Raw genomic sequence first — 24,702 nt, forward strand, 5'->3', positions numbered from 1 at the left:
ATAGTTATATATATTTATTTATTCTACTTGGAAGTAATATTTTTTGAACTATAAATGTAAAGTTTGCTAAAATGGTCCAGTCTTGTTTTAGCAATGTTGCAGGTCAGTGGAACCAAGTCTCTGTGCAGCCCCTGCCACCTGAAGAAGTGGATATTAGAGATGACCAGGACCCAAGGGTGTGTTCTTCAAATTAATTAATTATGAATTTGAATGGCAAAACACAGATGAGTAGCATTTGTATGAATCCCTAAAAGTATGAACATTGCATATATATCAAAAAAACAAATCTGTGTGCTCAGATGCTAAGAAGGAAGACCAGTGAAATGATGGATCTTTGAAAAAAGGCATTGTCCTTTTTTTAAAAAAAATGTTAGATTAGTAGTGTCAAACATGCATTTTGTTTGGTCTGAAGTGCAAGACTTTTGGCTTTGACTAATTGATGTGTAAATTTTGTTCTGTGTGTGTGTGTGCGCGCGCGCTTGATATTACTCTTGGTGCTTCTTGTGTCCCAAAGTGTCTGAAAGCAAGATTCCTTTGGCCACCAGAAGTATGCCTTGTTTTGTTAAGCTCATTTTTTTTTGGTTCAAAACTTTGTGTTTCAGAAATGAACAGTGCAACAATTTCTACACTTCATTTTACTCTTAGTTTCAAGGTTGATTTGTTATTTCTTTCAAAGTTTAGGCAGCATGTGTGGAGCTCTAATGTATTAACAATTTCACATAGTTTATATATAGTGCACATTGGAAATTGTAATTTAAACTGAAGTTGAGCAGTTGCTAGAACATAAGTCATGGGATAATATTTGGACGTAGCTATCAGTGGAAGGGAATAAAATGAATCACATTATCTGCTTGGGAAATAATAAATTCTGCTGACTCTTACAGGAAACATTTACAGAGGCCATCTTCATGCCTGGACAGTTCACAAATGCGGCTTTGCTTAAAGCTTTACAGGTGAGCAGGAACATCATCATTTGTTGGGGAGTTTCTGCAAAACCATTACAACTTACACTAACAAGTCAATTAAGATTTTCACTTTGCACAAAATGGCAAGATTGGCATTTGAGACAGAAGGGCAGAGCACTGCTCTGCTCTGCTCTGCCAGTTCACAGTTACAGTGGCCTACTGTCAGCAGTCATCTACATAGAACATTCTTTTTGACACTGCTTGGCATGCTGTTAGAATTCAAGTATGAGATCTGGTAAGCCCTGGCACTGTGTGCTTTTGGGTTTAATGGTGAGAAACATCTTTTAATTTTCCCTTAGATATTTTCTCAAAGAGCTGAGCACCTCACAGACCTGTCCTGGGATGAGCTGAAAAAAGAAATTACAATAGCTCTGGAAAATGAGGTAAGATGTCCATTTAGTCTTTGCCCCTCTTGTCGCTTCAACAAGATTACCTTCATTCTTGGAATCTTATTTCATTGGTTCTTTGTAATAATTGTGCTTATATTTATGTGTTTGTTTTAAGATAGCTCAAACAATGCTCGACTGTTGTAATGCTAGTTTTTAGGGTGGTATCCAATCCAATGAAGTACTTCTGCTAGGGTTAGGATTTCCATGTGTCTCCCTAGAACAAATTATGGGGGCACATGGGGGAGAGGAGAGGGATGAAAATACCATTAGCAGCCAACATCCTTGATTTAGCAGAAGTGCTTATTTGGATAGCTAACCTTCGGTCTGTGTTTTTGTTCTTGTTTTCCAGTTCCAAGGAAATGTGACTGAGTATGAATTCTCACAAGAAGTATTTAGACAGCTGCAAATAGAATTTTGGTCTAAATTCTATGCTTACTGTGTTCAGTACCAAGAAGAACTCTCACACCCACTTGCACTTCTCTTGAATCAATGCACTAGCATGGTGTGCCTGCTTAAAAAGGTGAGAATCAGGTTACAAAGAGGCAAATTTCAGATATTTCTTTCATAGAGCAAAATGGGCCTGTCCAACTCTGGCAGGCAATGACCCTACCTATTTTGGACTTAAGGTTCAAGAGCTCTCAGTAGTGTGTAATTATAATTTTATACAATAAATGTGACAGATACAAATTTATATGGTTTACTTGTTTTACATGGGACTTTTTCCTGAGCAAATGTTGGTTAGAAATTCAGATGGTCCGTAGTTTCAATAAGGATCTGAAAATAATGAAAGCTGCTAAAAGATAGCTAATTTGAGCTTTTCCTAAATTATAGTACATTTTGCCATTGTATCTTTGAATATTTATGATGCTGAGAATGTGGACCACTCTGGCTATGGGCATTTCCCCCCCCCCCTTCAGAATGTTGCTTTGAGCTTTCCATGTAAGTAAATCATCTTTTTGTGATGTTTGAAAACAAACAATGAATGTATCTTCTCCCCACACAGGGACACCTGTCTTTTCTTGTGCCCTGCTCCCTAATGGATCACCTTTACCTTTCACTTGATGAACAACTGGTGAATGAAGTTGAGAGCACTGGCTTAGATGGTAAGAGAGAGTGCACAAACCTACTATAATATGTTGTCGGCAGAGCAGAATTTAGAACATAGTCTTTACATTTTTTTAAAAAAAGTGTTTTATTTTTCTGATAAATAGCCAGGATCCAGAAAGCCACTCACATCAGGCTTGCACTAGTGAAGTGGAACTTCCAAGTTCTCAAAACAAAACTTTACTTACATGTAAAATAAACTGCTTTGGTAACCCTCCTCTATTTTAAAAGCATTTTACCATGCTAGCATGTGGAGCTTTTGCTCAAGAAGTGTAAGCATAAAGGGTTTCTGGGCTCATGGATCTAATTTCTCACCTCTTTGGATTCCTGCCCATGTTGGTTCTTTTCAGTTAGTTATATCCTAGGTAAAGGTAAAGGGACCCCTGACCATTAAGTCCAGTTGCGGACGACTCTGGGGTTCCGGTGTTTGTCTCACTTTACTGGCCAAGGGAGTCGGCGTTTGGCTACAGACAGCTTCGGGGTCATTCTGGCGAACCGAGCAGCACACGGAAACACTGTTTACCTTCCTGCCGGAGTGGTACCTATTTATCTACTTGCACTTTGATGTGCTTTCAAACTGCTAGGTTGGCAGGAGCAGGGACCGAACAACGGGAGCTCACCATGTCGCGGGGATTCGAACCGCCAACCTTCTGAACACTTTCCTAGAAGCACTTGCTTCATGTCAGCTGGCAAATAAATAAATTGCAAGGCTGGATTGAGAGTTGCAAAACCTATTGATGTTTCAAAATCATGCACTGTGGGAGAGTAACATAACTAGGGAAGTTCATTCTTCGTGCTTCTTAGGTGTCCTGTTGACTTTAGACACTAATTAAACATTTTTGTGTGTGTTTTGCCCCTGGATAGAATGTGCAAGCAAGAATAAAGTATACTATTAACTGGTTTTCTCCCTGCTTTTCCAACTTAGTTGGCTTTTTTAATGTGATTAATATATATATTTATACTCTGAAATAAGTTCTAAACACCACCTTTTTATTGTAGAATCTGAATTTTCTCATGATCTTGTGAGTCTTGTTCAGTGTCTTCGGTTAATTGGTGAATCAATTTCTGTGGAGATGGCACTAACCATGGAAATGGCTTGCTGCCGTTCCCAGCCGCCAGAGAGAGCTGCAGGACAGATCCTTCATGACTTGATTGCTAATGACACGTAAGCATGGGCTATGAGCAAAGTAGGCCATTTATTTAAAAAAATGATTTTCTCATTCCCTCTACAGCATTTAGCTGATTGAATGTGTGTGTGTTTGTGTGTGTGTGTGTGTGTGATTTCTAGCCACAAAGCTCTAGTAGCTGTAATTCTCAGAAAATTGGGCTAACTATTCTTTCCCCTCAGAAGGCAGAGGAAGCACAGTTGATAACCCTTCCTGTGAAGAAATGTCCTTCCAGATTTTAGGCCCTGCCTTCTTCAAGAGGTCTTACACACCAAGGCCTAAGTTGTTTTTCTGTCAGAGCTGAGAGATTTGTGCTTCAATTTCTTTTTTTGTTAAAAATGTCCTCAATCTCACATTTTTCTACAAAAAGTTTTTATATACTACCTATTAAAATCCTCGAAGCACTTGCTTCATGTCAGCTGGCAAATGGATAAATTGCAAGGCTGGATTGAGATCCTACCTATTAAAATACTACCTATTAAAATCTGTTTCAAGGTAGTGTGCAAATTACAGTTAGCTGATTGCAATAGCTTGTTCCAGATTACTTGTATCTTACAATTTCATGTCCCCTCAACCCTAGGGTGTCATAGCCCATGAGACCATGTGTGGAAAAATTAGTTGTTGGATGCCACATATCATTCTTAATAGGGTGGATAGTGTGTCTTCTGTATCATGTGTACTTCGTCATAACTGAATAAATTCTCAATATATTTTATTAAGCCTAACACATTTTGCTGGTTTCCTTGAAGAGAGAATCTAATGGAGGATATTCACAGTAAATTGCAAGAGATCAAAAACCCAATTGATGCTATTGGCATGCTTATCCGGGAAATGGACTATGAGACAGATGCGGAAATGGAAAGAGGACTCAATATTGGTGAGAGATCAGTGGCTCTACTCTACCTCCCCCTAACATTTTGATTAAGTGAAAGCTGTCGGTAGGTGCATATATATTTGCCTTTTCTCACCTTTCTTTCTACAGTCCAACCCCTAAATGTGCGCATGCATCTCTCACAGCTCTATGGTAGTAGCACAACAGTAAACATGGTGTGTCGGTGTGTGTACAAGATGTCCATGACTCGCTTTTTGCTTTGTCGGGACTTGTTGATTTTACAGCAGCTCTTGCTACGGCTTGGAGATACTGTGAGTATATTGGAACAAAGTTTACTGTATGACCTCAAGCAGTACAATCCTTACATCATTAACTGAACAGCATACATATTCTTGCCAGAGAAAATGGGTGTTGAATAATAATGGAATGGTTACAATTGTTGCTAAATGGACATTACTCCTTGGCTGTCAGGCTGCACTGTGTTGCTGGCACTATTTTCTTGGCAGCCAGGAAAGAACTTGGGGGCCAAAACATGTCTTGTCACAGAGCAGCACATCTGAATCCAAGTCATTATCCTTATTAACAAGAAGGAGCTTAAGTTGATTCAGATCAGATAGTAATGTCATGTTTCCAACATAAACCACCAGCTGCTTACTTCAGTTAGATAGGCTCTGGGTTGATTTTCCTTCAGTCCCATTCAATCCACTTAAAATAGCACTCCTGTCTTTGGCTGTCTTGCTTTCAATATTCGTTGGCTTCATTCCTCTCCTTTCTAGCAACTGCTTAGGGACAGCCCTGAAGATATTGCTATAGAAAAATCAAAACAGGGGTATAAATGTCTATATGGAGATGGGGAGGATAATACCACAAGGATTTTTGCATCTTTTCTGAATGATGTGAAAGTACTTGGCCACTGACAGCTATTGAAAGACTACTAATACTTACGTTGTGTTTTTAGGTATTGGGCGGAGGCCAACTATACCATACTCAACAGAACTTGCTGCATCGCACATCTCATTTGATATTATCATATTACCTGATCAGGTGGGCAAGTCAACGCTTGGCATCAGATGTTCCAGTTGATGAACTGTAAGTTCTTTACTTCTTTACTTCTAGTTTGTAATAAAAATGATGGATGAAGTAGGCTTGGCCATTCTCTTTTCCATTAGCAAAAAATAGGCATTTTGTTTGACAATAGCAAGCAGCTAATTTGGGCAGGTTCTGGTCAGGACTTTTCTGTCTGATAAGTATTTTTTCTTGGTTTCTTCAGGGAATGTAACCTACAGCATCTTTCTGTATTAAAACTGACAGATTCTACGGCTATAACACCACTCAAGCTAGGTAAGAAATTAAAAGCTTTTTGTCTCTTTTTGGTTGTAAGTATGTTCAGTTACTGTTTTTTAAAAGTGACAATACAAAGCTTTGCTAAAAGGTTAATCATGCTTATAGACATCAGTTCTCCAGTGCTCAGCTTAAAATACTTTAAAGCAAGATAGTGCTGAAATCGTTGCTCACAGAACCAAAACTGCTATAGCTCAGGGGCCGTTTTTACCATTAACCCACCCACCTTTACCTGCAGTCATAGGCTAGATTTTTTTTATTTTAAATTTGTTGGGATATTCCAGATTTTAAGTATCCTACGTGCCCTATTTCCTATGCCTAGATTTTTCAAACTCGAAAATTATCATATAGATAGCTAGAAAATCTAGTCTTTAGCTGTCAGAACAGTTGGTGTGTCTAAAAATGCAAAGTACTGTACATCTTAAGCAAAATCTAAAAATTGGCATTTAAGTATACAGCCTTTCTTCCCTGCACCCCACTTGGATTTATTAAAAGGGGAAGATAGAAGTTAGTATTAGGTAAAGGTACCCCTGACCATTAGGTCCAGTCGCAGACGACTCTGGGGTTGCAGCGCTCATCTCGCTCTGTAGGCCGAGGGAGCCGGCGTTTGTCCGCAGACAGCTTCTGGGTCATGTGGCCAGCATGACAAAGCTGCTTCTGGCGAACCAGAGCAGTGCACAGAAACGCCATTTACCTTCCCGCCGGAGCGGTACCTATTTATCTATTTGAACTTTGTCATGCTTTCCAACTGCTAGGTGGGCAGGAGCTCGGACCGAACAACGGGAGCTCACCCTGTCGTGGGGATTCGAACTGCTGACCTTCTGATCAGCAAGCCCTAGGCTCAGTGGTATATACCACAGCGCCACCCACAGCCCATAAAGGTAAAGGTACCCCTGACCGTTAGGTCCAGTCGCAGACGACTCTGGGGTTGCGGCACTCATCTCACTCTTACAGCCTTTCTTCCCTACACCCCACTTGGATTTATTAGAAGTGGAAGATAGAAGTTAGTATTAGGGATAGAAGTTAGTATTAGGGAAACCATTAATTGAAACGCCATGTAAGAAACATGTTTATGGCATTTTCTCATTGTTTGGAGATATTGATGCATACAACATCTTTTAATCTGTTTTAGTGTCCAGCCCTCAAACTATCGTGGAGCTGTTCTTTCAGGAAGTAGCCCGAAAACACATAATATCTCAACTGTTTCCACCTAACACAGCCTTGGATGAATCAAGTTTGAGTTGGCCTCAAATGTTTTCTGCAATTTCCAGTTATCTCCTGCAGTTCTTGTATCCTTCAGTTGCAGCTTCTGCTTGAAACGGTGGACAGAAGCTATGCTTTCTTCTGTTCCTCTGGTGTGGGGATTCTTAAACTTTCTACCCCTGGGATAAAAATTAACTGGGGGCCCCCAAACACAATGTTGCAGTATAGGGGCGGAATCAGCAGACAGTGGCACAGTTTGGCATAACCAGCTGACAATTACTGACATTTTATACTAATCTTCTCCTTTGCAAATTTCTGAAATTCTTTGCTCCAGTGATTCCTCTATTGCAGGGCGTTACAGTTCAGTTTTATTCAAGTAAAGTACAGACGTTGGGTAGAATTCATCATTGTGCTCGTTCAGTTCTTCCTGCGCAAGCATTCCAGCTTGCCAGATGTATCCTCCCTCCCTGCATGCTCTTCTGGGGGTTCTCTAGGACCCGCCCCCCCCAACCAATTGTGAGGGTGCCTGTGGGGGGAGCCCCGTTGGCAAGGCGTGAAGTCTTTGTGCAGGGCATCCACTCATGGGGCTGGATAGCCAAATCCTGCCCATAGCTCCAGAGGCATGACTTGGCTTCCTCACTTTAGGCACAATTTTATGATCTAGAGCAGGAGTAGTCAACCTTTTTATACCTACCATCCACTAATGCATCTTTCTTGATGGTAAAATTTCCTTACCGCCCACCAGCGCTCGATGGAAGGATTCAGCTTGTGCCGTACAACCCCCTACCTCCCACCTAGAATCCTGAAATGCGCACTAGTGGGTGGTAGGGACCAGGTTGACAACCCCTGATCTAGAGGCTCCTCCTTGCTCTTTTTACATTCACTTTTCACTCCTATGTGAGTTTCCCTCTTTTTCCCCATTCCTTTCTTTCCAGTTTATTGGGTTGTTTTTTTTAAAAAAAAGGTCTCATCTTACTTGCTAATCCCCCCTCCCTCCCTTTCCTTTCAGAGGGTGGGCAGCAAGGAAAGAGGACTGAGGTATGAGACTGTGTGAGAGAGAAGTGGAGGGACCAGAAGGCACAAGAGAAGCCCCAAGCACTTCTCCCTCTGTCTGCCTTTTGCCTCCTGTCTTCCTGTTCTTCCTCTTCCTTCCCTCACACTAAGCCTGCCGCACTGCCCATCTCTTGTCTATTTCATCTTCTCCCTTTCTGTTCCTGCCCTCCAACTCTGCATGCTACAGCCTCGCTCTCCAACCAGCTCCTGTTCCCATGCATCCCTATGATTGTACATGTGAGGAGCTGCTGTTTGCGGTGTTGATTCATCCAAAAGACTGCAGCACAGTCAAGGGACAACCAAAATGATCAAGGGGGGTGGAGTGACTCCCCTAGGAAGAAAGATTGTGGTGTTTGGGACTTTAGTTAGAAGAGAGAAGGCGAGGAAGACGTGATATGATAGAAGTTCATAAAATTAAGCCATGGTCTTGTCATCCATTCAAGAACCTATATTCCTTATACAGTCTTCAGGTGGCCAAGCAATCCTAACTTCCTCTTTCCAGAATGTTTGATGGGGGCTTGTCAGTATGCTCAATTGCAGGTAAGATCCTTATTTGTGAAATTCTTTACATTAATATTTAAAGGATAGAAGGAAAATAGTTAAGTAGATCAGGTGGGAGCCTGGTTGAAAGCTAGCCCTGGTTTTGTACGCAGGGATGTAAAGGGGCAGCTGATGAATATTTGGTACATACGGTGGGATGTTATCTAGAGATTAACTGAGAATATGAGCAGTAACTGGTTCATCTTGGGCATGTCTTATAAGGAGAGTAGGAAGCCGGTTTTGGAACATTGTATTAAATTAAATTGGCAATATTTATAATAATTTTGAAAATTTATAAAAAATAATTGGAAAAAGAAAACTAGCACTGGTTCAAAGCAATGGATTAGTTGCGGGTAAGGATGCTGTGAGCATGCTGCTCTATAAAAAAAAAAGTAAAATCTTCACTCAAAGGTAGCCCAGATTTTGTGGTAAGAACAAAGTTCCATATAAATCAGGCAAAAGGATCAAAACTGGATATTATGGAAGGGATTCTCAATCCAGTAGAGGTTCCCACTGGCTGAATTGGAGAGGCCATTTTTACTCACCCCCCTCACCTGCAGTTACAGCACAACCTCCCATGTTTTTCTATAGGGTCCCCCAAAGGTATGGAGCAGAGGGTTTTTTGGCGGGGCAGGGGTGTTTGAAAATGCCTCTCTTCTCTCCCCACTATACCACTGGGAGTATCCTTTGAAGAGAGTTAATCTCACAGGAACAGAGGCTTCAAGCCTAGAAGTCTAGATCAGAATCCAGCCTAGCTGCGTGCCTGTTCATCTTTTTTAATTGGTGTGCATTAAACAGTGTCTGTCTGAGTATAGTGGGAAGTAAGACATAACATTAATTTGTCTGATTAGTGGATGTTTGTATATTAGGAATATATTCGTTTTCTGGGACCTTGGTGCCATGTGAATATGGGGTCATGCTGTTTTATGATGGGACGCTGCTACCTTGTTATGGGAGAAGGACACAAGGTAAATTCTTATTTCTCTAAAACACATAAACATTTTATTGTTTGAGTTGAGAAACAAGAGGAGAGAAGTTAGTTAGACAGTGGTCATAGCTAGGAGTGAGAGATTCTCAGTTACTTTTGAGGAGCTTGATGTCTGCAGAGTGGTGTAGATTTGACAGCTTTGTTCTAAAAAAGGAGCAAAATATAAAATAAGCATCAAGTGTGTTAATAGTGTTACCAATCTAGGCATTGTTCAGATGAATCTGTCTACTGCTTCCCTAGAGTCAGATGCTCTGCTGTTAATTTCCGGCCTTCAGTGGCAGCTTCTGGCGGGGTGTGTGTGCTTGCATGGACCGTTCCTAGTAATAGTTTTTAGTGGTATCCATGTTGAGTTATAATGTGTAATGACTTGATAACCATAGCATGCACCTGCGTGCCATTTTGTGACAGGTGCTATTGACAGTTCCTTAGAATTCCAGATGTGACCACCATAGCTAACACTTTTTTTAAGGGAAATTCCCTTATGCTGAATAGGCTTCCTCGTGAGAAAAGGGAAAAATGGCAGCTATGGTGACCACTGGCCTAAAAAGTTTGGCAACCTGACATACAGTATAGAATTGATAACTGTAGCAAAACAATATGGAAGTTATCCCAGTTTATTCTGTGCTTCGGACTAACTTCGTCCCAAGCCTTGGTTTAAGTGCTTTTTTTTCTTTCAGGCTCTGGACTGTTTCTGTGAAGCAGCCTCAGAAGTTGGAAAAGAGGAGTTTTTGGATAGACTAATTAGATCAGAGGATGTTGAAATGGCTTCAACCCCACGGCTACAGTACTATGACAAGGTATTTTTGTTTCCAAGCTTTTAGCGTTTCTTGTAGAAGGTGTGGCATAACATGTACTTAACATTTTCACATTTAGTTCAAGTAAAACATTCTTGGCTGTATATTCCCCTCCCTAGGTTCTGCGTCTTCTGGATACCATGGGTCTACCTGAACTGATCATTCAGTTGGCTACCTTAGCAATCACAGAAGCAGCTGATGATTGGAGAAGCCAAGTAAGGAATTAAGTTTTCCTGTTATGGGATGGGTGCCCTTCTCCTCTAGCATTTGTTTGTGCCACCACACTAATTTTCCAGCTGGTTATAGATGGCTTAACTACCATATTTGTATTGCAGGCTACCCTGAGGACATGCATTTTCAAACACCACTTGGATTTAGGACATAACAGTCAAGCATATGAAGCCATGACCCATAACCCAGATTCTAGCAGGTAATACTTCATGTATTTTAGGCATTAATATACTGTATATTCCTGCGTATCAGACTACTTTTTAACCCAGGAAAATCTTCTCAAAAGTCGGGGGTTGTCTTATACGCCGGGTCGTATTTCTTATATGGCGAGTATATCCCAAACTCTATATTTTGACTGGAAAAGTTGGAGGGTCGTCTTATACGCCTAGTCGTCTTATACGCCGGAATATATGGTACATTATTTTTATTAATCTAGTGCTGGTTGGGTTTTTTTTTTTCTCTTTAAAAAACTCTGTGAGTTAAACCACAGAGCCTAGGACTTGTTGATCAGAAGGTCGGTGGTTTGAATCCCCGCGACGGGGTGAGCTCCCGTTGCTCGGTCCCAGCTCCTGCCCACCTAGCAGTTCGAAAGCACGTCAAAGTGCAAGTAGATAAATAGGTACCGCTCCGGCGGGAAGGTAAACGGCGTTTCCATGTGCTGCTCTGGTTCACCAGAAGCGGCTCTGTCATGCTGGCTACATGACCTGGAAGAAGAGCTGTCTTTTTTCTAATTTAAGACATTTATATACTGTTGAAATGTGTACACTGCTTTAAAATGTGAAAATCCAGTCCACGGAATTCACAGTGCATGATAGTAAAGAGTTACCTCTTTCTTTCTCCCTTCTAGGCAGCTGGATTGTTTACGGCAGTTGGTGGTAGTTCTCTGTGAACGCTCCCAGCTCCAGGATCTTGTGGAGTTCCCCTATGTGAATCTCCACAATGAGGTAAAAGGTCTGCTTTTGTTAGCAGTATGGTAGTGGTATAAGGAAATCTTCAGCTATGTCTAACTGTTATTTGTATTATAGGTTGTGGGAATAATTGAATATCGTGCTCGGGCAGTAGATCTGATGACACACAATTACTATGAGCTGCTATATGCTTTCCATGTATATCGCCATAATTACCGGAAAGGTATGACAGATTATATAAAAGAGAAAATTGCCCCACCTGTTCAAATATCAATTCGTGTGGCATTAATCAGATGATGATTTTTTCCCCATTAATGAGCAGTCTGTGCATGTGGTGAAAGAGTGCAGTACCAAGAAGAACTCTCACGCCCACGTGCAGTTCCTACTGTAAGCCTGTTCTGACCTGAAGCTGTTATATTTCAGTTGGGGAAGAGGTGACTGTTGTATTGTCTTATTTCTTTCCTCAGCGGGAACAGTGATGTTTGAATATGGAATGCGCCTTGGCAGAGAAGTCCGTACCCGCTCTGGACTGCAGAAGCAAGCAAACTGTTATCTTGCAGCTCTTAATTGTTTGCGGCTCATTCGCCCTGAATATGCATGGATAGTTCAGCCAGCTTCTGGTGCAGTGGTATGAAACACCCCCTTTTTCAAGATTTGATCTCACTTTGATTTTTAGCAGTCCCTCTTTCATAATAATAATAATATAACAATTTATTATTTGTACTCCGCCCATCTGCCTGAGTCTCCCCAGCCACACTGGGTGGCTTCCAATCGAATATTAAAACAATATAGCATTAAATATTAAAAACTTCCCTAAACAGGGCTGCCTTCAGATGTCTTTTAAAAATAGGATAGCTGCTTATTTCCTTGACATCTGTTGGAAGGGCGTTCCTCAGGGCGGGTGCCACTACCGAGAAGGCCCTCTGTCTGGTTCCCTGTAACCTCATTTCTCACAATGAGGGAACCGCCAGAAGGCCCTCGGCGCTGGATCTCAGTGTGCGGGCTGAATGATGGGGGTGGAGACGCTCCTTCAGGTATACAGGACCGAGGACGTTTAGGGCTTTAAAGGTCAACACCAACACTTTGAATTGTGCTCGGAAACGTACTGGGAGCCAATGTAGATCTCTCAGGACCGGTGTTATGTGGTTCCGGCGGCCACTCCCAGTGACCAGTCTAGCTACCACATTCTGGATTTCATGAAGACCTTGGCTGCTGTTTGCAAGTCTGTTTAAGATAGCAGCAACATCTGTCACACTGCCTGGTTCACAGATCACATTAAATCATTTTTAACTCTAGTTTGACACAGATTTGCAGTGTCCTCATACAGAAGTACTCAGATATCCCTGCTTTGCTTCTCCCACACTCCTAGTCATTCTGCCCTGGGAGCAGCAAAGTGAAAACTTTGACTTGTCATGTCATTCAAACCCAGCCCCCTGATGTGATTCTCCCCAAACCAGCCTTTCTCAGCCTTGGGTTCCCCAAATGATGTTGAACTACAACTCCTATCTATCATCTCTGACTTGCTAGCTAGGGATGTGAGTTGTGGACCCACAATTGAGAAAGGCTGCTCTAAACAAACCACAAGCAGTAGCAATAAATAAATAAAAATTCTTTGTTTACTGCTCATGGTTTATTTGGTGGAAACAAACGATATGCCCAGCTTCAGGTGAGATGAAAAGCCAATGTTTGTGGTTTGTTGCTCTCACCCAGTATGGTGGGGGAGGAGCGGTGGCAATTTTAAAGCAGTGTTCACTACAATGCAGCTTGTTCACATTAAACAGTTATTAAACATAAATTGGTTTAACATAATGTGCAAACACAGCCAGTATGTCCACTGCTAATTCTTTTGCTGACATCCCAGTAACAAATAATGTAGCGTGTCTAGTACAGTGGAACCTTGGAAGCCGAACGCCTGTAAACTCGAACGTTTCAACTCCCGAACGATCGAAAACCAGAAGTGATGCCTGGATGCAGGCAAATGGTTACACAGCTATTATAAATATTCATGGTGTTATATTCAATGTAGCATGCAGCAAAATGTTCCATCAGCTCAAGGATTTCTCCTTGTGCAACTGAACTTGATCCCCCCGTCGGCCCCCCCCCACATGACCCCTAGGTCTGTTCTGAGGTTTCCCCAAACCTCCTAGAGCAGATTTGGGGACAGGGAGAGAGGGGAATCACATTGCACTAGCACTAATCTTTGCACTAGCACAACTACCGTGTTTCTCATATTTTAAGGCATCCCAAAAAAATAAGCCATGACAGGATTTCTAAGGGTTGGTGAAAAATAAGACATACCCCGAAAATAAGCACTATCGCAAAGCCCCGACCGAGCGAGAGGCGAAGGCGCGGGACCCAGCAGGAGCTCCCTGCCTGCTTCCCCGAGCCGTAGCGCATCGGGGGACAGAGCCGAAGATCGGCGGGCGCTCCTTGCTGGGCTTGACAAGCCCGGGAAACAGCGCCCGCCGATCTTCGGACCTGTGCTGTGTGACAGGCAGGGGTGGGGGGAAGCGGAGATCGTTCTCCGCTCTCCCCCCACCCCCGCCTGTCACCAAAGATCGGCGGGCGCTCCTTGCTGGGCTTGACAAGCCCGGCAAACAGCGCCCGCCGATCTTCGGCCCTGTGCTGTGTGACAGGCGGGGGTGGGGGGGAAGCGGAGATCGTTCTCCGCTCTCCCCCCACCCCCGCCTGTCACCGAAGATCGGCGGGCGCTGTTTGCTGGGCTTGACAAGCCCGGCAAACAGCGCCCGCCGATCTTTGGACCTGTCCTGTGTGACAGGCGGGGGTGGGGGGGAAGCGGAGATCGTTCTCCGCTCTCCCCCCACCCCCGCCTGTCACCAAAGATCGGCGGGCGCTCCTTGCTGGGCTTGACAAGCCCGGCAAACAGCGCCCGCCGATCTTCGGCCCTGTGCTGTATGACGGGCGGGGGTGGGGGGGAAGCGGAGATCGTGCTCCACTCTCCCCCCACCCCTGCCTGTCACCGAAGATCGGCGGGCGCTGTTTGCTGGGCTTGACAAGCCCGGCAAACAGCGCCCGCCGATCTTCGGACCTGTCCTGTGTGACAGGCGGGGATGGGGGGGAAGCGGAGATCGTTCTCCGCTCTCCCCCCACCCCCGCCTGTCACCAAAGATCGGCGGGCGCTCCTTGCTGGGCTTGACAAGCCCGGCAAACAGCGCCCGCCGATCTTCGGCCCTGTGCTGTGTGACAGGCGGGGGTGGGGGGGAAGCGGAGATCGTGCTCCGCTCTCCCCCCACCCCCGCCTGTCACCGAAGATCGGCGGGCGCTGTTTGCTGGGCTTGACAAGCCCGGCAAACAGCGCCCGCCGATCTTTGGACCTGTCCTGTGTGACAGGCGGGGGTGGGGGGGAAGCGGAGATCGTTCTCCGCTCTCCCCCCACCCCCGCCTGTCACCAAAGATCGGCGGGCGCTCCTTGCTGGGCTTGACAAGCCCGGCAAACAGCGCCCGCCGATCTTCGGCCCTGTGCTGTATGACGGGCGGGGGTGGGGGGGAAGCGGAGATCGTGCTCCACTCTCCCCCCACCCCTGCCTGTCACCGAAGATCGGCGGGCGCTGTTTGCTGGGCTTGACAAGCCCGGCAAACAGCGCCCGCCGATCTTCGGACCTGTCCTGTGTGACAGGCGGGGATGGGGGGGAAGCGGAGATCGTTCTCCGCTCTCCCCCCACCCCCGCCTGTCACCAAAGATCGGCGGGCGCTCCTTGCTGGGCTTGACAAGCCCGGCAAACAGCGCCCGCCGATCTTCGGCCCTGTGCTGTGTGACAGGCGGGGGTGGGGGGGAAGCGGAGATCGTGCTCCGCTCTCCCCCCACCCCCGCCTGTCACCAAAGATCGGCGGGCGCTCCTTGCTGGGCTTGACAAGCCCGGCAAACAGCGCCCGCCGATCTTCGGACCTGTCCTGTGTGACAGGCGGGGGGGGGGAAGCGGAGATCGTTCTCCGCTCTCCCCCCACCCCCGCCTGTCACCAACGATCGGCGGGCGCTCCTTGCTGGGCTTGACAAGCCCGGCAAACAGCGCCCGCCGATCTTCGGACCTGTCCTGTGTGACAGGCGGGGGTGGGGGGGAAGCGGAGATTGTGCTCCGCTCTCCCCCCACCCCCGCCTGTCACCAAAGATCGGCGGGCGCTGTTTGCTGGGCTTGACAAGCCCGGCAAACAGCGCCCGCGTGCACTTTATTAAAAAATAAGACATCCCTCGAAAATAAGCCATGTCGTGTTTTTTTGAGGAAAAAATTAATATAAGACATGTCTTATAATATGAGAAACACGGTATTTAGTTTAATTCTGCCCATAGTAATGTTCAATGAATAAAAATATGCAGAATAAGCAGATATGCAAGTTTGCTTCCTTTGCTTAATTTATTCCAGCTACAGAATTTGCCATTTTCTTGCAAGTCAAACTGAGGGTGTCACTTTGCATGTTTCTGCACTGAAATCTTGGGGGAAATAGACGGAATCCTGGTGGTGCTTAAACACTAGTGAAGATGTTGTAGAGACTGAAGATTTGTATATCCAATTGTTTAGAGTGCTTATCATATCTCTCACTAGTATGAACGTCCAGGAGCATCCCCCAAGAGAAGTCATGATGGAGAGTGTGCTGCTGCCCCAAGTGAGTCTTCTGCTGTTTTATTTTCTCAAATGCAGACAATTCCAAATTTCTACTCTTAAATTCCGATCAACCAGCTTAATTTTTCTGACTTGCTTGCTTTCCAGTTTATGTTTCGGTAGTTTTGATTCATGTTTGCAGGGTGTTTGCCTTTAGTCTTGTTCCTTCCTGTCCTCCAATATCTTATCTACATATTTTTATCTGTGTTACGCTAGTTATCTGGGATGTCTCCTTGAGATGCGAGAGTCTGGTGCACTGGTTTCTTACCCACATAGCTCAGTATTTTGAATTGATCGCAATAATTGTGCAGTAGACAGTGTTCTCTGAGCTGTTGTTGGGGGCAGAGCAGGTATGAGCTGTGAAAATACAACCACTATTCTGAAGGGCCAAAAGGGCACAGGATTGCCAAGTTAAGAAGACTCCTGTATTTTCATTAGTGCTGAAGTGGATATAATCCAGCATATTTGATGTCTTGCCCTAGTTAGAAAGAACATTCATGGTAAGGGTCCAACAATCCTATTCATGATAATACCAAAGGAAATTCTGATGTCCTTGTTCAAATAGGAAATCAGGATAAATATAAATATTAATTTGCAGATGACTTTAATACATTCAGCTAATCAGCTGCCTCCTTATAAAGTTGATGATTAGTGGGAAATCTTTTATGTGTAAAATGTTGGGGTTGACTAAAAGAAAGCTAGTATAGTAGCTGTTCATCACTTGAGAGCAGAATTTTGCCTTTATGTTGTCTGGTTTTACTTTAAATTCTAAATAGTAAACTCTTGAAGTTGCCACATTGTAAATAAATGATTGTTTTGGTACAGCGGGAAGTCGGATTGAAATCTTGGAGCTGCAGGATTTGGAAAAAGAATGTGTGCTGGCTCGCATACGGCTAACTTTAGCACAACATGATTCAACAACAACAGCTATTACAGGTAAGCTCAGGATTTACGTTCATACTACTTGGCTTAATAACTGTACAGAGGGTGAGTAATTTAATCTGTGTGTGGGAGATCAGTAACCCACAAGAAATGTATTTCCACATCCTCCTCTGTTGCTGTTTGTGGGATGTGGAATCCAATCTTAATTTGTCACACACTCACTACTGTTATTATGCTGCTGCTACATGTGCAGCAAGAGGAGATTCTGCTAGTGTTCTGTGATCCCCTATCCACAGCAGGCATGGTCTACTCAATTGTGAGAGACAGGGTGTGTGGCTTTGCATCTATAAGAACTGAATGCTGCAATTATTCTGTATACAATCGTGGCAGATAGAGAGAGTTGTATTAAACAGAGTGCTAATGTTAAAGTTCCATAAGTGCCCCTTAATCTTTTCTGTGGGTTCACTCAGCACTCCAGAGCGGATTTGGGGGTGGCAGCACACATGTGGGGGAGGAGAAGGGGAAATCCCTTTGTGTGCATGCTAATCCTTGTGCTTGTACAAAAAGTTATTTGAATATCGCCAACTTATATACATAAGTGTATAATTGTATGTCATATTTATTAATTAGGAAACATGAATATGTGCAGCTGAGATGATGTTATTCTATTATGTTATCTACCCAGGAAACTCATCCCCCAAGGAGCTGGTAACCCTGTTGGTGCAGGCTGGTCTCTTTGACACTGCCATTTCTCTCTGCCAGACCTACAACTTTCCCTTAACACCTGTGTTTGAGGGTCTTACTTTCAAGTATGTAACATATTATTGGACTTAAGTACATAATGTGAGTAGTGAAATATTTATTGATCTTTTGGAAAAAGTATATTCAGATTTGAAAGTACGTACTTTTTAAGTGAAAGAATACACTCTTGCTTTAAAACTATGTCAAAGCCTGAGTAATATGAGAATGTAATATGAAGTGGGAGTGATTATGACAGCATTGAGGCTAGAGCATTTGGTGTATCCTTGCTCATAACCTCACATTTTGCCTTTGCCAACTCTTGCTTGAAGGTCTCAGATATCCTTGGAAAACACTGCTGGGTAATCAAGGCCTGAAACTTGTCCAGTAACAACAAGATGTGACAAAGTACATCAGTATTATTTTATCACCAGTACACATTTTCACTTTCACTTGAGCTTCTGTGGTTGGTTTGTACAACCTCTCAATCATTTCCTGTTGTGTTGATGTTATCATTTTCATAAGTATCAGTTTGATTCCAACTATCTTGGTAGCAACTAAACCAGTGACACTTGTGCTGGCGGCTAAAGTTGTGGCAGGATGTTTTAAAGATGGGTGACAGTCACTGATACAGTCCTGAATAAGCAAAGATGTTCCATGAATAGTAGAAGCATTCAGTAAGCTCACTGATCTCCTTATCAAGCACAGGCAGGTGCATATGTAGGGTTCTAGAGCACAGCCATTAACTTCAGCATCTGTAACTGAAGCACAGAGCAATTGTAAGATGGAATGTTTGGAAAAGTAAGACCAGGGTTCAGTTTCCTGCTCAGGTGAACTTGATTGTTTCTCATCCAGAGAATCCAGAGAATAAAGTTGTTAGAACAAAGCAGGGATGGGTGGGAAGAATTCAATCAGGTTTTTTAAAATAAAAAATGGATTAGAATTACTATTGTACATACAGTATCTGAAGTGTGCCTGGTTATTTGTATTCCAGATGCATTAAACTCCAGTTTGGAGGGGAAACAGCATTAACAGAAGCATGGGATTGGCTAGCTGCAAATCAGTTGTCATCAGTCATCACAACCAAGGAGACCAGGTACTGTGATATATTTTGCAGGAAAAGAAAGCAAGTACTTTGTGGTCCAAGAAATCTGCATGGAAATAAATATTTCTTGCTAATAAAATACCAGAAATTGCACTTCAGGGTTGTGGTTGTCCTGCTTCATTTAGTCTTCAACAAACCATCTTGAAGCAGCAGTAGTAAAGTGTTCGTTCATGCTTTCTTTTTTGCTTTGTATATTTTGACGGATGGTTTAAGTGCAGATGTTAAGGACAACCTGTAGTGGCTCTTGTACTTCAGATAAAACCACATGGCAACACTTTCTAGGGGTCCAGAAACTTTGGCTTAACTGAATTAAGAACAGAAGAAAACACAAGTTCACATATAAAAAGTTGAGCAAGATTGTGGAAAGAGGGGATGTATAGACTCCCCTGTGAACCATCAATAGATTCAGGAATGGAGAATTTCACGAGCAGCCAGAAACATGCATGTATCTACCCATCTGTGTAACGTAGTTAATGGTATTCCAATTGTGTTGCAGTGCAACAGATGAAGCATGGCGTCTTTTGTCCTCCTACCTGGACAGATATAAGTCTCAGAACTGTCCATACCATCGCTGTGTAATCAACAAGTTGCTGTCTCATGGAGTGCCCTTGCCTAACTGGCTTATCAACAGTTACAAAGTAAATACCTGATCTGTGCAAAATTAAGCTGGTGTTCAGTGGAGGATAAATGTACAATGCTGGCTCATTACTTCCTAGATGACTGCTTAAAAAGTGAGATAAATAAGTTTCAGTGACACTTGTTTGTAGCTTGAGTAATTGTCAAATAATAGTAATTCAGGCGCTAAAATCTGCACTGTGGTGAGTAAATTGCATGTTCTTAATGTAAATGAAACGGGAACTTTGATGTTACAATTTGTGACTTTTGCATTTTACCTTATTTTTATTTTATAGCATTTTACTTTATTGTACACTGCTTTGATGCCCACAGGCTGTGAAGTGGTTTATGAATTTGTGTAATAAAATAAATATCAGCCCAACATTTCAGATAACAAAAGCCTCTGAGAGAACCAACAGCAACACACTCCATCTGTCTGGTGTAGGACATCTACCTTGGTGCCCAGTCATTTCAACCTGAGTAAACAATTTGGATTCTTCATTTTAAGCCTTTGTTTAAATAAAGGAAATAATTTGCAAATGTTTAAGGGAGTAGAAATCGGAAGCAACGCAGGGATCTAAAAGATAGGGAAGCAAGCTAGCCTTGGCTTTGAGTGCAAGAAATAAACAAATCAGTCCAGAATTTTACAAGAGTCTCTGCAATGGGTTATGTTTCAGTATGCTATGTGTGTCTTGTGTTGGGTTCCTATAAATCTCACCAGTAATGAGGGCTACCTGTCATCTACTAAGCTTCTTAAATATAAAAAGACTTTCCAGTAAGTGTCTGCTCAGTTTCATTTGTTTCTCTACAGATGGTAGATGCTGCTGAACTTCTCCGCCTCTATTTGAACTATGACCTCTTGGAAGAAGCTGTGGATTTGGTGCTGGAATATGTGGATGCCTTACTTGGGAAAGGACCTCATTACTTTGGCATTGAGGTACAATTGGTTGTTCAGTTCATTCCACTATACAGTCGTACCTCGGGTTACGACCACCTCGGTTTGCGAACAGTTCGGGTTACGAACTGCGCAAACCCGGAAGTGTTTTCACCGCGCGCATAAGCCGCGCGATCGTGCGATTTGCGCATGCGCAAAATGGCGGCGCCCATCGCGTTCGGTTTGCGAACTATTCGGGTTACGAACTGCGATCCGGAACGGATCGCGTTCGTAACCCGAGGTATTACTGTATATATTTTTACAAATGAGGAAAGTTGATGGAATGCAGCTAGCTTGAAGAATTATGGAAAAACTAAGAAAAAAAACAGGTTCACAGACAAGGAGTACTCCTGGATGACCATGTGGCAGCCTAGAGACCTGGCCAAAGTGACTCATGCCCTAGTTACTCCAGACTGGAGTATCACTATATGCTGTATCCAGCTCCCCCACCACTGCCATGTACAATGGTTTTACATGTTTTGCACTTGGGATGTTTCTCATTTAGATAATGTCACATTCAGCTGTATTTCATTTTCTTTTTAGTTCCCATTATCAGCTACAACTCCAATAGTTTGGCTTCCATATTCTGCAATTGACCAGCTTCTTCAAGTGCTAAAAGAAAATGCAACCAATCGCCATAACACAGTGGTAAGTATATCTGATGGAAAATAGAAATCAACATGCTATGGATCTTACTGTATCACTTTGAATGTATGTAACCTGGTGATGTGCACAAGGTGCTTTCAGCTCTGTGCTTGACCATATGCCTTTTGATCCTTGGCTTATTAAATATAACCTAGGGGGGTTGGGCTGACAGATTAGGTCCAGGGTGTGACTTCATGGTGTAAGGGATGGTCTCTGCTATCATGAAAATGCAGTGGTGTGGATACTCCTCAAGAAACCAGGCCTGGAGTCATTGCTTTGACTAGCTACCAAGCAGCTGCAAATGCACTCTTCTTAGAAAAGGTGGTGGATAAGGTTAAAGTGGGGCAACTACAAGCTTTCTTGATACTGAATGTGTTTGATATTAATATATAGGATATGATTACAAATATTGTGCCTTAGGTCAAGAGGCATATGAAGATTTTTGTTGAACCAGAATGTAGTAAAATGTTTTCATATATAAATTAATTATATCTGTCTCCATGCCTTTGGTTACTGTTTATTACAACAGTTTGTGCACTCAGTCTCCTGAAAAAGGTATAAGAACCAGCACAGAGAAATGTCTATCCTCCAGCAATTTTTTTTACCACAAATTAAGTTTCACTTGGGAAGACGCAAAATGCTATAATAAAACTTACCTGCTGCAGGTTTTCTTCCCTCATTTCATGACTATCGGAGTTTATAAAGCTTATGTGTTTATCATGAGCTAGACCTCAATTCCATCTGCTGCCCTAATGCTTTCTGAAGGGAAGAGGTTGAAACCTGAACTGTGTAATCAACTGCTGGGGGTCAGAAAATACTGCAGGAATCTTTAGCATTTTCTGTTGAAAGTAAATTGTTATCAGCTGCTTTGGGAGTCAGTACAGGCTGCAAATTTGGTATAAGGCAATAAAGGGCAGTTGTATGTCTTGCATCCTCAATCTCTCAGCTATACCTATTAACAGAGAAACAATTGTACTTCTGTTCCTTTCCAGCTATATCAGAAGGTGCATGAGAAATTAGAAGTCTACCAAAACCAGGTTGATAAGGCAACTCGGGATCTTCTGTATCGTCGGAACTAGCAGATAGACCTGGATTGTGTGACTTTACTTAATCACCTTGTGCCTGGTGGCCCTTCAGACAAAGCTACAAAAAAAGACTGTGCTAATGTAAATAACTGGCATGAAGTATGTGTGAAGCATTTGCTTTGCATGGATAGGCTAGAGTCATAGGGAACCCTGTGCGCTGCTGGTGGTGCTATTATTACAAATTCTATTTTTTCACAATGAACCAAACATTCCCTACCAGGGAATGATAGACTTTTTAAAATAAATATGTTGGGGACGATGAGTTAAATTTAAGCTTTTAAGCCTGTGCCGAACTGGGTGCTAATCATTTCCAGCAATGAAACCATGGTTGTACATTGCATGTTCCTACCATCTTTCTACTGAATTATTCCTTATACTGTACTATATATGGGAGCTAATGGTGGTCGTATTTATTGTCACAGTTTTTTGAATTATCTTTAATAAAATGAAAACTTTGTTTAAAAATCCAGTGTCGTTTTTCACAATAGCATATTGCAGTGCATCTTTCCATAGGAGACAAATAGAAAGTGTGATCTGATATTTCCATTGAAGGAGGAAATGGGAACAGATAATGATCAGTTATTTACTAGTTCTCATTGGACGTTTCTATTCCTGACTGTACTGACAATTTTGTTCCAGTGGAAAATTTACTGAAGTAATGTCAATGCTTCATACTTGTGTAATATTTCTTTTGCAACTTTGAGTATAAATGCCATCATCACCAACACAAAAACTAGGTGCTAGCATTATCTGAGTTTCAAATGGTAAGATGTCATTGTATTGGTGGTATGGGTTATGAACATGCTCTCTCAAGTGACATTGAGGCCACTGTCCTTCTCTGCAGGCCCAAAGGAGTGCCTGCTTGATGGAGGGATACCAAAGGAGGATGTAAAAAATGCAAAAATAGCCACTTCCAGTGCTTTATTAAATAAAAGTGATCTTGCATCACAGCCAGCAGAGCCCTGCTGCTTTTATAGACTCTGAATGGACGCCAAAGCAGCAAGCAGTTGTTATGACTTGTTTTGCAAGGTGCTAATATGTTAAGAATTACATATACACATACTTTTTGGAGAACCATTGCTGGAGCTGCCTTGTCAATATGCTTGTCCGGCTCAGAAAACAAAGAAAGCAGTTAGACCCCTGGGCAACTGAGATAGCATTTGAGCATGGATGTGGGCCTCATTTTCTAGCTGGTTTCTTACCAGTAAAAACTAGAATGGAATTCAAAGTGTATAACATGAAGAACTGTTTTCAGACCAAGGGCTACATTACCCTGGGGCAAAGTCATAGCGCAGGGGTGGATTACCTGTGCTCAGCTACACCTCCCATCAGCCCTAGCCAGCATACCTGAGGGACAGAGATGATGAGAGCTCAGCAACATCTGGAGGGCACAAGGTTAACCACCCTGCTATAGAATGCCATGCTGCAGTAGTGGGCGAGGCTTGACACAATCATACATCCTTATCACAGAGCTAATTTCCACGGAAATAAAAGATGTGTATTTAAGTCAGCCACTCCCACGTATCACCTTCCATTTTCTCCAAACGCTTTTTTAAAAAGTTTGTTACTTAAATAAAAAGTTTTCCCTTTATCTGTTCTGTTAATTGTGTAGCAATCCCAGCAAAAGAATGCATACATGTCAATGCATAGTCTCAAACATCTAAATGCAATTGTATTTTATCCTGAAAAGTAGCTAATTTTTACAAATGCAAACGGACAATGGCAATGTTGCTGAGTGCTGCAGAGGCTTAAGAGAGTTGGGCTGTGTTGCCTAGGTTCAACCCTCACCTCTGAAAAAAACCACGAGGCTCATTGGGTGACCCGAGGCAGTCACTACTTCAATAAGAGGACAAAATGAGAGTGGTGGCATCCTCTATCCCTATGCTACTTGGAGAAAAGGAAGAATATAAATCAGAGTGGGGAGGAACCTGTAGGCATCCAAACGTTGGGTTCCACCTCCCATCAGTGTAAGTGACAGCCTTGGTAATAGCCCAACAGGTCCCATCGCTGACACTCAAGTATATATATTTTTAAGGGGTGATTCTTGTCCTCTTTTGAACCGCCATTGCCCATACCCTCTTCTTGTGCACTCAATTTTGCTCAAGCTTGGATGCAACGAACCCTGAAAATGAAGTTTTAACTCTTTTTGACTGTTAAGCAATGTCCGGGGCTGTAATCGGAGCCTCGTGAGACCCATGAGGAGTAGGTGCATCTGGGGCTGCCTTGCAAGTACGGTAGCTACTTTGGCGATCACTCGTAGCCGAATAACATTGTCTTCCATAAACAGTTTTAACAATGAGTCCATAAGTGACTGTGGAGGCCAATTCTGGATCCGCACGTCCTTCTGAGGGGGGGACATTGGTTTCCGGGCAGGAGTTGATCGCGGTGTGGATTTGCCAAGCGGCGTGCCTTCCTCTTAGCACTTTTCTCCCTTGCGTCCTGAGTTTGGGTGTCTTGAAAGCCTATGACACCTTTGGTAAAGGCTGTTCTTCAACTGGAGTGGAGCGCTCCCAGGCAAGTGTTTCCCAATTGTCGGTGTTTATACTGCACTTTTTAATATTTAAGACA

General features: G+C 43.1%; 1 protein-coding gene across 2 annotated transcripts in view; it reads left to right on the plus strand.

Moving 5' to 3' along the window:
- NUP160 (nucleoporin 160) overlaps positions 1 to 22,600 on the plus strand; it is a 37,680-nt gene extending 15,080 nt beyond the window's left edge. For both annotated transcript variants that reach the window (XM_035126263.2, XM_035126272.2), the window contains exons 10-36: positions 92 to 176; positions 885 to 953; positions 1,265 to 1,348; positions 1,704 to 1,874; positions 2,358 to 2,457; positions 3,458 to 3,623; positions 4,374 to 4,501; positions 4,607 to 4,767; positions 5,415 to 5,545; positions 5,727 to 5,797; positions 6,930 to 7,086; positions 8,524 to 8,593; positions 9,463 to 9,561; positions 10,259 to 10,378; positions 10,495 to 10,590; positions 10,711 to 10,805; positions 11,454 to 11,550; positions 11,632 to 11,737; positions 11,982 to 12,142; positions 16,074 to 16,134; positions 16,956 to 17,066; positions 17,698 to 17,821; positions 18,745 to 18,846; positions 19,352 to 19,493; positions 20,282 to 20,407; positions 20,948 to 21,052; positions 22,042 to 22,600. In XM_035126263.2, the coding sequence (XP_034982154.2) occupies positions 92 to 176; positions 885 to 953; positions 1,265 to 1,348; positions 1,704 to 1,874; positions 2,358 to 2,457; positions 3,458 to 3,623; positions 4,374 to 4,501; positions 4,607 to 4,767; positions 5,415 to 5,545; positions 5,727 to 5,797; positions 6,930 to 7,086; positions 8,524 to 8,593; positions 9,463 to 9,561; positions 10,259 to 10,378; positions 10,495 to 10,590; positions 10,711 to 10,805; positions 11,454 to 11,550; positions 11,632 to 11,737; positions 11,982 to 12,142; positions 16,074 to 16,134; positions 16,956 to 17,066; positions 17,698 to 17,821; positions 18,745 to 18,846; positions 19,352 to 19,493; positions 20,282 to 20,407; positions 20,948 to 21,052; positions 22,042 to 22,128 (3,025 nt within the window). In that variant the 3' untranslated portion in view covers positions 22,129 to 22,600. The remainder of the gene's footprint in view (positions 1 to 91; positions 177 to 884; positions 954 to 1,264; positions 1,349 to 1,703; positions 1,875 to 2,357; positions 2,458 to 3,457; positions 3,624 to 4,373; positions 4,502 to 4,606; positions 4,768 to 5,414; positions 5,546 to 5,726; positions 5,798 to 6,929; positions 7,087 to 8,523; positions 8,594 to 9,462; positions 9,562 to 10,258; positions 10,379 to 10,494; positions 10,591 to 10,710; positions 10,806 to 11,453; positions 11,551 to 11,631; positions 11,738 to 11,981; positions 12,143 to 16,073; positions 16,135 to 16,955; positions 17,067 to 17,697; positions 17,822 to 18,744; positions 18,847 to 19,351; positions 19,494 to 20,281; positions 20,408 to 20,947; positions 21,053 to 22,041) is intronic.
- Positions 22,601 to 24,702: the final 2,102 nt, after the last annotated feature.

The sequence above is a fragment of the Zootoca vivipara genome, chromosome 1 (genome assembly GCF_963506605.1).
Source record: "Zootoca vivipara chromosome 1, rZooViv1.1, whole genome shotgun sequence".
NCBI classification, from domain to species: Eukaryota; Metazoa; Chordata; class Lepidosauria; order Squamata; family Lacertidae; genus Zootoca; species Zootoca vivipara.